Source organism: Solanum lycopersicum, chromosome 8, assembly GCF_036512215.1.
Source record: "Solanum lycopersicum chromosome 8, SLM_r2.1".
NCBI classification, from domain to species: domain Eukaryota; kingdom Viridiplantae; phylum Streptophyta; class Magnoliopsida; order Solanales; family Solanaceae; genus Solanum; species Solanum lycopersicum.
The window spans coordinates 63,230,622-63,246,695 of record NC_090807.1 but is presented as its reverse complement, the minus strand read 5'-3'; the positions used below and the strand labels follow the sequence as shown (position 1 = coordinate 63,246,695).

The 16,074-nt window shown below is 33.5% G+C and overlaps 2 protein-coding genes across 2 annotated transcripts; one reads left to right on the top strand and one right to left on the bottom strand.

Moving 5' to 3' along the window:
* Positions 1-286: 286 nt before the first annotated feature.
* LOC101263236 (pyruvate kinase isozyme G, chloroplastic) lies at positions 287-7,371 on the top strand. Its single transcript, XM_004245828.4, has 12 exons — positions 287-791; positions 1,792-2,043; positions 3,304-3,469; positions 3,914-4,048; positions 4,149-4,259; positions 4,382-4,470; positions 4,714-4,776; positions 5,843-6,018; positions 6,164-6,266; positions 6,455-6,603; positions 6,843-6,951; positions 7,057-7,371. The coding sequence occupies exons 1-12, from the start codon at positions 516-518 to the stop codon at positions 7,168-7,170; spliced, it is 1,743 nt and encodes a 580-aa protein (XP_004245876.1). The 5' UTR covers positions 287-515; the 3' UTR covers positions 7,171-7,371.
* Positions 7,372-7,718: 347 nt separating this feature from the next.
* LOC101263538 (protein NRT1/ PTR FAMILY 7.3) lies at positions 7,719-13,636 on the bottom strand. The gene is made up of 5 exons (XM_004245829.4): positions 13,499-13,636; positions 13,078-13,186; positions 9,529-9,746; positions 8,764-9,311; positions 7,719-8,674 (listed from the first exon to the last, which is right to left on the bottom strand). Exons 1-5 carry the CDS (start codon positions 13,523-13,525, stop codon positions 7,801-7,803), a joined length of 1,776 nt encoding a protein of 591 aa, XP_004245877.1. The 5' UTR covers positions 13,526-13,636; the 3' UTR covers positions 7,719-7,800.
* Between the last annotated feature and the right edge of the window lie 2,438 nt (positions 13,637-16,074).

Here is a 16,074-nt window from a genome sequence, read left to right as displayed (position 1 = left end):
TAAAAAGAATATTATAATTCAAATACACATCTCGTTTATATCGATCTAGTAGACACTAGTACGACTAACAATATTTGTATCGATCTCGTCTCTGTTTAAATTTATTAGTATATTATTATTTTGAAATTACATGATTTTTTCATGTTTATTTATAAAGTTTCACGATTAGATTAATATGAAATACGTTTTTACACATAAAAGAAAACGAAGAAAAATATATAAATAAAATTGAATTGAACCATTTTCCGAGGAGTGTGAAATAAACGTGCGGTGTATGGAAAAGGGGTGGGGACGAGTTATACAGTTTAAGTAGGGCAGAGAAAGTAGAAAATGAATCTTAGTCACAACTCTCTCTATTTACTCTGAGCCGCTTCTCTTTGGTATTCACGTTTCTTTTCCCTCATTTCACCACACAAAACACGAACAAACACAAAACACTTTGCTCGATCTTCTTATTGTTTTTTTTTTCCCTTCTTCTTAGCTATCAACTCTTCATCTCTTCTATCACTACTTTAATGGCCGCATTGAATTTGCATACAGGAGGATTACACGCCGCATTGAAATCCGACGTGGCGGTTAAATCAGCTGCGTCGTTGGATCGGCTTTCATCGGCGAAGAACATCGGTGATTTGTTCTTCTCCGATTTAAGTTTCCACCGGAAACGAGTGAACGGTTTGTGTCAAATCGTGGCTGTTAAATCACCTGACCATATTCGTGGTGCTAATAACAATGTTCATGCTAGTTATGATGATGATGATAACAGTAATTTCAATCTACCTCTTACGTCATCTGTAAGTCAATCCAGTTTTGTAATTGATGTTCAATCTTTTCAAAGTTTGAATCTCGGCATTTCAACTTTATTACGTAAATTGGAATGGAATGGAATGGAATAGAGTATATTCCTGTTTATTGATCTATCTGTTATTTCACCTCTTTATTAAATATTAAATAATGACCTGACCTGTGGTTTTTACGTTTTCATTTCTTAAAGTTTGAGTTTTGCATAGAGAAAGTGCTTATTTATGCATGAAGCGCTTTCAGGCTAGTGCAGGACAGGATCAGGGATTGATCGACGAAAAATTATATTATTCGTATATGGTTAAACTTATTTTTTTATATATATATAGTAGACGATGAACTCTTTTAGGCCAGCTGTGTATTTACTTTTTCAGATTTTGAACTTAGTGAAAATCTTGGATCTGCCTCTTATACAACATTTATCTTGCAAGCCTCCTACTGTTGATTCAAGGCTTGCCGTATGAACAAACTGCATTAGCTGCGGAAGTATATGAATTTTAATTGGCGAGCATGACATTTATTCTTGAGAAAATGCATCCCCTGTATATTACTCAAATTGACTTTTAAGTAAATGGAAGGATGTGAGTACATCTGGATTTTCTGGTAATTGATGCTTGTTTTAGTAAGCTCTGTCAGCCTATTTATTGCACATGATTTTCATTCATTATCAGTGGTTCTATGTTTGTGATTTTTGGATATCCCAGAGAAGGGCGAGGAACATATGAAAACGAGAGCAAGCAAATTGAAACCGCCTCTTTCGAGTAAAGAGTTGAATGCGTTTGACACTTTACACATGCCTATTCAAAGTTTTCAAGTTTAGTAGATGTTTTCTATTTTGAGCAAACGGAAACTTGTATTGATGTATTGTTTTTCATTATCAAAATTTTCCCTTTTAACCATTTGTTTTCTGTAAACAGCACATATTTTGAACATTCTAACGAGTCCTTTTTCTGAATAGCAACTTATGGTAATTTTCTCCCTTCTGTGGTTCAGTCCAGTCCTTACAGTCTGGGAAAAGAAAGTGTGTATCTGAACTCTCCAAGAAAAACCAAGATAGTTTGCACTATTGGTCCCTCTACAAGCTCAAAGGAGATGATTTGGAAATTGGCAGAAGCTGGGATGAACGTGGCACGTATGAATATGTCACACGGAGACCATGCATCACATCAGAAAACAATTGACCTTGTTAAAGAATACAATGCTCAATTTGAGAACAAGGTTATAGCAATAATGTTGGACACTAAGGTAATGCTTATTATTAGCTCTATAGTTGCAAATATTAGTGTTTGTCTAAAATATGATCACATAGTTATGCACCCGATGTGTGACCTAGTGGTCAATTAAGTGGGTGTAAGCCTTGAAAAGCAGGGTTTAAACTAAGCAGACATAAAAAAAGTAGGTGATTTTCCTTGTCTGACTAAGTTTTGATAGACAGAGTCACTTGATACCTGTGTTGGTGGGAAGTAACAGGTACCAGGCGCAAAAAGTGAGGTGCACATAAGTTGGCCCGTACATCAATGCTATAAAGAAAAAACAACAATATAGCATATGCCTTAATATTTTTCCGATTGGAGTTGGTTATTTGAGTCTAGCAAGTTTTTTGGTATTTTTCCTGTTTTTACCACTGCTGGGAGTGTCAATATCATAAGCAAATACTTGTAGCTTTGTTGGCTTTTGAACCCATTGAGATGACCTAAGAATTTCACTATTTCGATTTTGCTAATCCTTGGAAACAACATGAGAAGGGTTGGGGTGGTGGTGGTAGTAAAGTAATCTAGGTGAATAGACAAAAAGACCCTTGCATATTATCAAACAAAGACTGTGCTCCTTTCTCTTATAAAAACTGAACTTTAGGGCGCCTAGATGGTAAAAACTGCTTTTAAGTGATCAGTTTGGCATGTTGAGGGTTGATGGACAGGGTGACTGATTTCCTTAGTATTCTCTTTGTGTTCTACCAAAGTAAACGGAGTCCGATTCCCGTTCTTGTAGCTACCACTTATCACTAGCATCACCAAGAAATAGACTTGTAAGTTTGGGTATCTGGGACTTAAAAGCTGTTATACCGTTCATTTTGTTTTGGATTCACAAGTTCGCAAATGGGCGAGTCAATTTTTTTTCCAACTGATATGAAGGTCGTGTTGGAACTGAGCAATCGACAAAAGAAATGAAAATTGAGATCCATCTTCTGTTGCTAGATTGTCATCTTCAGTTGTAAAGAATTGCTAATGTCATGTGTTGTTTTATAGACAAGTTAATGCATTCTGGATATTTATCCATTTGTCAATTACAATGTGCATAACCATGTGTTCTATGTCATGCTTGACCTTTGTTCTATTATGAGAACTGTGAAACCTGTCACAGTAGTCTTCCATTTCAAGTGCGATAGTTAATTTAATTTGTTTATTTAGTGTTTTAAGATGAAATATAAGTTCTAGGACAACTATACACTACACTAACAAGCCCCTTCCAGTTAAATTCTTATGTTGCATATTATATATCTTGCAGGGACCTGAGGTGAGAAGTGGAGATGTGCCAAAACCCATACTCCTTAAGGAGGGTCAAGAATTCAACTTTACCATTAAAAGAGGAGTCAGCACAGAAGACACCGTTAGTGTTAATTATGACGATTTTATAAATGATGTGGATTCCGGTGACACACTACTCGTTGACGGTAATTGAATTTATACTAATTCATTTTTTCTTGATAAACACTATTTCTTTAGCTGAAACATTGGTATAGCACAAACCATGTCTTTAAAAGACAAATCTGGTACTTGCTTCGGTATGAGAGGACTTAAAAAGCGCCTTTGGGTTGAATGTGAGAGGCACTTGTCTTGTCTAACAGTTCCTGTGAAATTCTGGAATTGTATTATGTAATTAAGTTTTCTTGGTTTATTAACTAATTGGAGCACACAAAACTGGGATTGTGTTATCCAATTGTGAATTGTTCTTGCAAAGAATAAAAATCATTTTGTTACTGTTTTGGAATGAGGTGGCATCTCAAGCGAAAAAATCAACGAGTAGAGTGCTCTTTGAATCCAGATTTGTATTTTTGTCTCTTGGTAAAAAAACCTTTTTGTCACGGAATCTCAATTACCTACTCTTCTTCATCCAGGTGGGATGATGTCATTAGTTGTGAAGTCAAAAACCAGCGATGTAGTGAAATGTGAAGTTATTGATGGGGGAGAACTGAAATCAAGACGGCATCTAAATGTAAGAGGAAAAAGTGCCACCCTACCTTCAATAACAGGTTTGTTCAATTTCTGGAACCCCACCTCCCTACAACATTTTACTTACTAATTTTTTACTAATACAACACTTAGCTTGGTCTTTTTTTATAAATTATACAGAGAAAGACTGGGATGATATTAAGTTTGGCGTGGACAATCAAGTTGACTTCTATGCTGTTTCCTTTGTGAAGGATGCAAAGGTGGTCCACGAATTGAAAGATTACCTTAAAAGTAAAGTTTCTAATACCTATTATGTTTTTCTTGAGATAAGGATCTCCTACATGTAACCTTGTCAAAGGCTTTCATAGTTGTATTCCTTCTTTTTTTCTGAACTTGGAAGAGCTACTTTGCAGGTTGTAATGCAGATATTCATGTTATTGTAAAGATTGAAAGTGCAGACTCCATCCCAAATCTCCACTCGATCTTAACTGCATCTGATGGGGTTAGTTCAGTGTGTTAAAAATGTTGTCTATTTAATTAACTTCACTACTCATACTGTTTTTCCTATGTCAGTGTGTGACTGAGTGTGTTGGGTATGGCTCCGTAACGAAAATGATATCAGTATTATTATTGTCTTCTGTCTATTTATCGAGTGAAGGATGATGCAGTGAAAATGTTGGTGCAAAATAAAATGGATTTGATCTGTAATTTGCTTTTCTAAGTTATGTTATGCAACTGTTGATAGGCGATGGTGGCCCGTGGTGATCTTGGAGCTGAGCTTCCAATTGAGGAAGTCCCGCTGCTGCAGGTAATCTCAATGCTGATGCATACAGCTACATTTCATGAGCCTTTTAATAGGTGTTATCAAGTGCTGAGATGGTTAGATCTTTATAATACCATCTCTTGCTAAAGAAGACTCATGTTCCATCACAAATCACATCATCTTGGTTAAATCCATGCTCTTTGGTCAGTATGGCGAACAAAATATGACGAAATCATAGAAGGAAGGCGAGCAATCGTTGAATATATTTATGTGGTATTACTGTTGATTTTTCACAAAAGATTTTGTTGTTATAATCGCCATCGCAAGTTAACAGAATGTTCAAAATATCAGTAGGTTTATAGTTATAAATATTTCCGTGGCAACTGAAGTCTGAACAAGAATGTTTTATAATATCACTCAATTGCATAGATTTGGAATCAAATGCTCCTAGTAGTTCGGAAGGAGAAACGTAGCACTGATGCATATGAAAAATCTGCATGTTAGTAGATCTACTGAGCTTGGAGTTTCCTGTTTACTTTTGAACTATTTCTCCATGTCAGTTTATCTGCCTGTCTTTCCAATATACACAGCTGTGGTTCCCATTGATTCAAACCTGTCCTGTTCATTCAGCCTTTTAACCCCTGGTGCATCGGCAGCAATAAAACCCCATTGCAAGTATAGGAGAATTATCGTTCTTCAATACTCTTTTTCTCTCCTTTCATTCAGCATGGTTTACTTTCAAACTACATTTACACCTCTTTTCTGAACTGAATGTTGTGTGGTATTATCATACTCTTGTCAAAGATTAGTTACTTATTGTGAATTTTTGTCGCAAGGAAATGATTGTTCTTATTCCTGATGTAAATTGAAATAAACCAACAGGGAAACGTTCACTAGTTTAGGAGGCCTAAGTTTCTATCTATTAACATAATCAATTTGATTCTCTTGATTAACACTTAAAAAGTAAGTGCTAGAATTACTGAAACGGGAATGACCACTGAACTGCATTCCTTCTGGCTACCGTCAATGATCTTTTCTCTTGGATAAATTCCTTCTTTTGTGTCTACTTTAGGAACTTAGAAACTGAAACTGTTATCACATGTATACACAGGAAGACATTATTAGAAGGTGTCGGAGCATGCAAAAACCTGTAATAGTAGCCACCAACATGCTTGAAAGCATGATAGATCATCCAACCCCAACTAGGGCAGAAGTCTCGGACATCTCTATTGCAGTACGTGAAGGTGCTGATGCTATAATGCTTTCAGGGGAAACCGCTCATGGGAAGTAAGTGTTGTTCTAGACACAAACTATTCCAATTAGAATCCTCTTTTTATTTTGTGTTTTTTTGTTTGTTATATTGTGTGTTATTTAGTAAACTGGAATAGTTGATTTGCAAAATAATGAACCATCTATTTCAACAAATGCATAGGTACCCGTTGAAGGCAGTTCACGTGATGCATGTTGTGGCATTAAGGACTGAGTCAAGCCTACAGAACAGCACTACTTCTCCAAGCCAATCTGTCGCCCATAAGGTATATGTGGTGTGCGGATTATATGTATTATAGTTTGTTAACTTCATTTTGCAATTAGCCTTCTCTCAAAAAGAGTTACTGTATTATCGGATCTTTATCTATTTTTATTTCCCGTATTGTACAACCAGGAAATCACGTTCAACTTTTATCATAACGCAAAATGCTTATCTGTTTGATATATTTTGCAGGGCCATATGGGTGAAATGTTTGCCTTCCACTCTTCCACAATGGCTGATACCCTTAGCACTCCCATCATTGTCTTCACAAGAACTGGGTCCATGGCAATAATTCTAAGTCATAAGCGACCTTCGTCAACAATATTTGCTTTCACGAACAAGTAAGTAAATTAATATATTGGCTCATAGTTTGATCTACATATCAATCCATTTTTATTGATTGACTAAAACGGGCTGAGCTAAAAAATGGACGGATCAATGACTAGGGTCATGTTTTCACAGGCTAACGTTGCCACCTCTAGCAAGTGGCTTCTCCATCTCTCTCTATTTATCTATCTATCAAGATGTGTTTACGTACTGTATTTATTGACATGGGACATGAATTTATGTTTTGTGCCAGTGAAAGGGTGAAGCAGCGTCTTGCTCTGTTTCATGGTGTCGTCCCAATATATATGGAGTTTTCAGAAGATGCAGAGGAGACCTTTTCCCGAGCTATCAAGCTTTTAGTGGTTAGTGACGTTCTCCTGTCTTTTTAATGTGTTTTTTCCCTCGTGTTTGAGATTGCGGATGCCCCATCCAAACACAGCTAATTCTTCTGTTTCGTTATCCTGTAGAACAAAAGCTCGGTGAAGGATGGGCAATATGTCACGCTTGTCCAAAGTGGAGCACAACCTATCTGGCGTAGGCATTCTACTCACCACATACAAGTCCGTAAGGTCCAAAGTTGATACGTGTATTCGTATTCTTTGGTCGAAATCATGTTGAGTGGTAGACTTCTAGGATACAGTTTCTTATATACAGTTACGCATTTGATGAATTTGGAGAAATCTTTTTACAATTTCGAGATAAACATGTATCTGTTTTGGCATTGTTTGTATCATTTTTGTACTTTCAGCAAATCTGAGAATGGAAGCTTAAGATTTTGATAACTTTGTTTAGCATCATTTTAAAATTTATCATTGTCGCAATTCCATTTGGACATGTCATGGTACATCAGAAATCAGAAAATACGTGTGAAATTTCACTGAGTATGTTTGTTGATCACGGGCAAAGCAAAACCGGAACTGTTTAAAGGTTTTTGGAAACAGCCTCCTCTATGCATGGGTCTACTGCATTCACTTGATGGTAAGTTAAGGAATTTTGGGGAAAAAAGAGGTGATTTCGATCGAAATAGAATCCCCAATACCAGGTGGGAGTATTAGGCTTGTTCTGCTTCGACAGAGGCACTTTAACCATAAGTAGAATAACGATAACTCGTATTAAAAAGTAAAATGTGTACAAAAGTTGAGGAGATATAGTTCATCCTCTTATTTATTTTAATGTGGCAAATATGCCTAAAGAAATATGAGAAAGTTACATTAAACTTCACATTTATCATCTTCCTTTACTTGTTGATTCATTTCGCCACTATGCTTTATACCCTTATACCACTTGGCACAGGCTATGAAAGCAACTAAATCTAAGATTGTCAAGCCAGCTAAAAGAAAGTAAAACCTGTCTAAATGACCTTCATTGAGGTTACCTGGGATCCATCCAGACATGTTATCAGTTGTTGAAATCTTCATCACAACGCTCACTAGTAAGCTACTCACGTAGTTTCCCAGTGATATCGACGTCATACACAATGCACTTCCGAAGCTCTTGAGACCCTCCGGTGCTTGCTCGTTGAAAAACTCCAGCTGACCTACGTACATGAACACTTCTGAAGCTCCTATCAAAGAGTACTGAGGAACCTGCCAAAAGATACTCAGTGAACTTGACCCTTCACAATGTCTGCACTCTTTTTTCGCGTACTTGAGCCTGTAGCACTCCACAATTGCTGCTGAAAGCATTGCCATTACAGCTATCACTAGTCCAATACCCATCCGTTGAAGCTGAGTTATCCCTTGACCCTCACCCTTTATTTTTTTAATGTTTTTGACTATAGGATCAAGGACTCGACGATACAGGAATATGAATACTGCTACACTCATGATGTCGAAGGTAGACATACTAGCAGCAGGAATCCTGAAGTTCCCGATGCTAGTTTTCATGGCGTCACCTTGCTCAACAAAGATTGACGCCATCTGAGTAAACACTACTGAGTAAACTATAGTACATAGCCAAATTGGCAATAGCCTTAAAATGCACTTAACCTCTTCAACTTGTGAAACAGGGCAGAGGAGCCATTGGTTGCGATTCTTCTCATGGTCCTGTTCTTTGGATGTAATCAGGGCCGCTCTATCCAAGAATCTACGTTTTTAAAACAATTTCTTATTAGAACTGGGTTAAATACACAACACAGACACAAGTTCTTTGAACATTAGTGTTATGTTACTCACCTGAAACCATGAGTATGTAGCATTTTTCTATCGCTCTCATCATTGCCTTCATATAACTCGTCTTCATTCTCTGGTGTCTCTACACTCCATTTCTTCGATGCAGCGACTATAACCTGAGAAAACCTGATTATAGGATTGCCACTAGACCTGAAATGCCTATACTTCGCGGTGCCTCCAAGAAAGAGAACCAAACCAGCAAAAGCAGACGCAGCAGACGCCCAAAAACCAAGAGCCCATTTTCCTTCATCCTCAAAGTAGTCTAAAACAGTGTTGGAGAAAAGCGAACCAAGGTTTAGGGCTAGGTAGAAGTAGCTGAAGAAGGCTAGTTTCGATTGTTTCTCCCTAGGATCACGTGCATCGAACTGATCAGCTCCAAATGTAGCAATGTTAGGTTGGTAGCCTCCGTATCCGAGAGCAATCATGTATACAGAGACATAGAATAGACTGATCTCCATGCTTGAATGCTCTCCACATAAAATTTCTCGTTCCCCACAACCTTCCGGTTTGAGCAAGTAACGCTGTGTCGTCAGTGATAACAGTACTAATCCCTGTTAAACAAGTAATCGTTGCATTAATTACTAGTTACTTCCTAGAATTCAAGATCATATTGAACTAACATATCCAGGGTAATTCCACAAGTGAGGTCTGAGAAGGGTAGACTGTACGCAAACCTTGCACCTAAAATAGAGAGGTTGTTTTCGATAGATATAAAGCGTTACTAAACACTACTAATATACTAAGTATGGCAAGTAAATGGTTACTTACAGTTACATAGATGACTTGAAAAATGGCACAACTTTTGAATCTTCCCCAGTAAGAGTCACTAAGAAACGCGCCAAGAAGAGAGAAAATGTAGACAGTGCCCGTCCATATGCTCACATTATTCGCAGCTTCAGCATTGTTTTGTTGCAGCACTCTTGTTAGGAACAACACCAAATTCACTCCAACACCAAAAAACGCGAGAGTAGCTAAACCTTGATTCACTGGATTAAGTCACAGAGGAAATAACATTATAGTTGAATCAATTGACTTAGGGTTTATCGGTGTTTACACAGTGGTTAGCTAGTTATAAGTCGATCAATCAAAGTTAAGAGAGATTCGTCTATGAGACAGTTGAATTAGTACATTTCGTCATGTGGATGTTACATGCCCCTAATAGTGGGATTTAGCATGGTTATAACTAGGTAAATCAATTGATCAAGCCTGAGACACAGTTAGGGGAATGTAACATCCACATGAATTAGCATGGTTAACTAGGTAACTCGATCGATCAAGTACAAGACACACTTTATCCTCTCAAGTAAGAAAAACCACACATTGGGGCAAAATATTTAATATAGTACTAGGTTTGATAAATAGGTAGTAACAACAAATATTTCATTTGTCTCTCTTCCAATTAATTTATCGTCAATAGGCTTTATTTTCTTAGATTAGTGGTTAATATTAGTGATAATTGTACACCTAAAAAAGTACTTAACCATGACATTGACAAGTAAGTGATATTCCTACCACATTTGAATCATTCACTATGGAAGGTGTCTTTTTCTAGAGTATGTTGTGGAAAGAAATAAAAGGTGCTACCTCCCTCCGTCCAATTTTACTTATCCAGTATTTATTATATCGTTATTTTAATATAATAAATACAATATTTAGGGAAATGACTATGTTCAGTAACATAATAAATTATCTGTTGATTAGGAATTAAATGATAAATTATAATATTTCAATATAAACAAGTAAAAGTAGACATTCATTTTTAATATATTTTGACAAGTAAAAATGAACCGAAGAAATAGTAAAATTTTGATTCCTCTATAATTTTTCCCTTTTTTAAATCAAGCAAGTACACAAGGAATCACTCAAATGTCAAAACTTGCCAACACTATGCCCTAATACCAACTTGCCAACATGATATGCCCTAATGTCAAAATTTACCAACACTATGCCCTTTTTTGCGATTTTTTCTGTGCGTCAAGTACTATAATCATTAATTATTTTACGCGATATGTAGATCTCATGTGTGACCAAATTTTCAAGTACTCCTTAAAACATGTTAGGCGTATATATCGCCCAATAGTATTAATAAATATTGTAATCGATCCTTACCCTTCCTTCCTTACACTAGCAATAGTCATTTTTTGCCACTCTCTTGTACTGATGCATACTAATTTATAATATATTACTATTCTTTTGTGGGATAATGCACAAGTAACCCCTCTCAATCTATGCTCGAAATCTCATAGACACACTTATACTATACTAAGGTCCTATTACCCCCTGAAATTATTTTTTAAATAATTTTCTGTCCCTTTTCGCCCTACGTGGCACTATCTTGTCGATCCAATGATGGTTGACATTTTTTTGAAACTAGTGCCACGTAGGCTGAAAAAAGGGTAGAAAACTACTTATAAAATAAGTTGAGGGGGTTAATAGGACCTTAGTATAGTATAAGTGTGTCTCTGAGATTTTGGGCATAGATTGAGTAAGTACTTGGGCATTATTCCTTTCTTTTGTACCAAAAATATCAAGTAGGTAAAAATCCTCCATTTCGAACTTGTCACTACACTCTCGATAAAAGGCAATGTATATATGACCAATGACTAATCACATAGAACATGATACGAACATGGCTTATTTATTGATACATTTTTATATCTTGAATACGTCATTCTTCTGCGCACTATACGCCAATGATAAGAACACTTCTATTTATTGATACGTTTAATACGCTATCCTTCTATATACTAGTTCAAACAACCAAACAAAAGAAGTTACAATAAAGAACACCGATAATCATTAATACGCCTTTCAGTTTTAAACACGCCATCCTTTTACGTACTAGTCCAACAACCGATTAGAAAATGTTATAACAACACCGATATTCACTATTGATATGCCTTTCAGTTTTAACACGCCATTCTTCCACGTATTAAACCAACAACCAATCAGAAAATAATATAAAAACACTTTATTTTTATTGATACACGTTTCTATATTCAATACGACATCCTTCTACGTACTAGCCCAACGACCAATTAAAAAGCCGTGTAAGGACACTAATGTTCATTGATATTTTCAATTTTTAATATGTCATCATTCTAATAGGTCAATTAATGCATGCATGTTTAGCGCTGAAATTAAGTTTAGTTTAATAATCATCTTACATCCCTAATAATCATGTTTCTAGTAATTATGTAACACAAATTATATTTTAGAAGAAAAAAAAATAGGATAAGCAAAAATCCAGATCAATTATGGGGTCCACCAAGAACAATTTTTTTCATTATATGACGTGGCACCCATATTTTTATGAATATATTTTACGTGTCGAAAATGTATTTTCTATTATTGCATGGTTTTAATTTGTCATCACCCCCACCCCCTACTCTACCCCACCCCACCTCTTCCACTGTTGTCTCTTGTTTTTTTCCACTGAAATTTTGCTATTACTGCCAAAAAATCTCATCACAAAAGTACATAAATTAAAGACTGGAAGTTCCTTCTTTGAACTCTCAAACCCCAACCCCAAGTTTTATTTTTATATATATACAAATTTCATATACGTAAGTATATAAGTAGAGCTGTCAATATGAGTGGATATTTTTTGACACATGTCCTTAATATTTAGCTAGTAAAACTAGTCTTTTTCTCTTATAGCTCTTTGGCATTTTCCCATATGATAGCTGGCTCCATTTATTACTCTAACTCTCACCATTTCCCATAGTTATCATCTTTTTCTTTTATTTCAATAATAAAAATAGAAAAAGTAAAAAAAAGAAATAGAAAGCAGATGTTTTTTTTTTTTAAGAAGTTGGAAACTCGAAAGAAAAAAAAAAGATTTCTTGAAATTCGTTAAGTTTAGACATGTATTTTTATTAACTATAACTTTAGTATTAAAATCTGAAAAAGATAGAATATACGTGAATTGTGCCTTTTTTATTTTCGATAGGTAAAAATTAATGATATTAAGTATCCAAACTTGTAGAACTCTTCCACAAAATCTAACCAAAAAAATTAGGCTAATGTATCATATTATTTTTTTTAAAAAAAAGATATTTTTTTTTATGTCTTAACCACCTTTTCCACATAGCAAGTCAAAAACAAAGGGGGGAAAAAAAGAGTCAGTCATTAAGTCAGAGAATTTAATACCACATATATATAGACTATGACATATCTCAACACTTATTTTAATGTGGGGAAAAAAACTATAATATATAAAAAGTAAAGATAAGTACCTTGTAATATCAGTTTTTTTTTTTTTGCCTTTTTCAAGGCAAAAATAATTTTTTTAATAAAAGAAAAAAAGAAACTTACATAGAAGCATAATTCCAGCTAGCCATTTTCCAGTTTTTGCTTTGTTTGCAGGCATTCCATAAAAATCAACAGTTCCATCATTAGTACAATCTTCTTCTTTTCCTTTCACCTATTCATCATCATCAACATTTCATTTCCAACAAAAATAAATAAATAAATAAAATTCACATTTTTTTTAATGTATAAATACTATAACTAAGTGATCATTCTCTTTTCACTTTCTTGATTATTTTTCTTATAAAAAAAAAAGTTCCCTTTGCATGAGAAGATTATAAAGATATGTGATTTTCTCTACAACACAATATAGGTAAATGGTTGGCACTAAGAACAAAGAAGAGGGAGTTAAATTCATGATTAATATAACTAATTAATTAATGATCATTACAAGAATTTATTTTTTTTAAAAAAAATTATATTATACCTCTTTAGAGAGTTCCAAGCAAGCCATTGATGATAATTATGATGACTCCAAAAAAAAAATTAATAAATTGAAAGAGGAGATGTTTGATAGTGAAAATGAAGAGAGAAAGTAAGTTGGTTGAGAGTATGGATAAAAGTGAGTGACAAACATTTGTATTTATAGAGGTTTGAGGCACTTATTGTCTCTAACGGTGGAGATTAACTTGTGGTGGAAAAATAAGTCATAGAGACGTAGCTAATAATTAAGTAAATAAAAATGTGTTCGATATATTTTATTGTATAAGTTTTCAGATGAAATAATCACATATTATATCATAGTATAATATGGTATCAAGAGTATGAATTATTCCATTTTTTATTTTTTGGTGTAGGACTTTTTATATTAAATTGTTTATGCATTAGATGTCTAGATTCAGATTGAGTTCGAGGAATTTAATGAGTCCCGAATTGTCCCTTTAAGGATGAGTGACTTTTTATTTTTATGATAGTGTGGTTGCTTTTTGAGTTTGAGTTAAACATGAGATTTATTTACAAATATAAGTTATATGTATATACTCGCGTATATCAATTTAGCTAGTTAATTATCAAAATGTTATTATTTATCAAAAAAAGTAATTGTAATTATGTTATGTGCTATCAATAAGTGGTCTCATTATATAAGTACTATTTAATCTATATTGTATAGGATTTAAACTCTTTTGAAGATATTATTTAGTACCTATTTAAAGAGGCGAAGATAGAAATAATCGAGAAATGAAGTTGATAATTTTTGAACGAAAGGTATTCAACTGATTACTCGTTCACGCGGGATGTGGGGGGGGGGGGGTTGAGGTTAATTTTCTCTATGATATTTGAATAGTGACAACTAATACTTTTAGGGTCCCTTTCTATATCCCTCTTGTCTTTCAAATGGTTGCTTTGATTTTGACATATGAAACATTCACTCATTTCAATGATAAAATAGTGTATGTTTTAATTTATTGAAAGTTTTGACTATCTTAGTTTAAAAGTGGACTATTCTTTAATATCGACTCTTTATTTTAAATATAAATTAAGCATCATGTGTATAATTAGTGTTTTCTTATTCCTTTTATACGCTTTGAATTATTGGTTTTCATTTCACTAATTATATTCTAAGATCTTAAAAGTTAATTTGTTTTCATTTCACTAATTATATGAAAAGAATTTGAATATTTCATTAAAGATTATTCGAATTTTTCAGGCAATGAGTGAAATAGCTTAGGATCTATCTTTATAAATTACTCAACGGGCTAATTAATGAGTAATTTGGAGCGAAATTAGGCTTATCATGCGGAATAAAATTTATTTCCGTTTATTTTTACTTGTTCAGTATTGACTTGACATGTTTTTTATAAAAAAAAAAATTAATAAATCTAATAATAATTTTACGATATCATCTTTGGATATCATGAGTACAATAATTTGGGAAATGATGACTATAATTAGTGATAAAGCGTAAATTAGAAACTGTATGCTAAATTATATCTTTGATTTTTCAAATTAGATGATCTAAGAAGCTATCTAAATTAGGAATATTCATTAGACGAATGAAAAGGTATTTTTTAAGAATAATATTATTTTTGGATATACTATATAAAATACGAAACAACATCGTTGTTATATATATTATTCTTTACATAATAGAACTAATTATGCACCTACATAATTTTTATTCTTGAAATGATTCGAACAATCTTCTTGAAAGAGCTTGAATTTTGTGAAGAGAATAAGAAGTTAGATTCTAACAATTGATAATTGAAGTATATATTTTCTTGGAATAATTAAGCTATTATTAATGACTTAAGTTCTCTAGATTTGCAGCATCTTCAACTTGGGGCTCAATTATGTTGGAAGTGGATTAGATTCCAATTAAAAAAAATAAAATTGATTATTCATTTCACTTGAAAAAAATAACAAACATATTCATTAAAAGTAATTCTTTATTTTATATTGTGGCCTCATTCTAAAGAAATGGTGCAATAACAATACTTTCTGGCCATCATAAAAAAATTTCTATGAAATTTCAATAATACATTTTTACTTCAAAATTGATGAATCCTTTGTCATGTCACAAATTTGTGATTGGATTGTCATAATTTTCTTGCTGGTCATAAATTTTGTCAATATTGATTAACTTTTGACCTAAATTGTCATAATTTTGTGATTGATATCAGAAAAACTACGTAAATGAATTATAAAATTTAAAATAGTTACGTGTATATATCTAAATTTAAAGTAATTCAAGAAATATATTCTCTTTCTGTCTAATAGTTACAGCTCATACCACCTTTCAATAATGTTGATAATCTTCGTTTAACTGATACTAAATTGGTATTATATTAGTATCATTAAGATTGATAATTTTGCTTAATTGATACTAATATATATATATATATATATATATATATATATATATATATATATATATATATATTCAGAAATCACTCATTAGTCAATGATACTATAAGAGTATATATATATATTATATTGGTATCATTAAGGTTCTTGTTCAGAAATTACTCAATAATAAATGATACTACAAGAGTATATGTATAT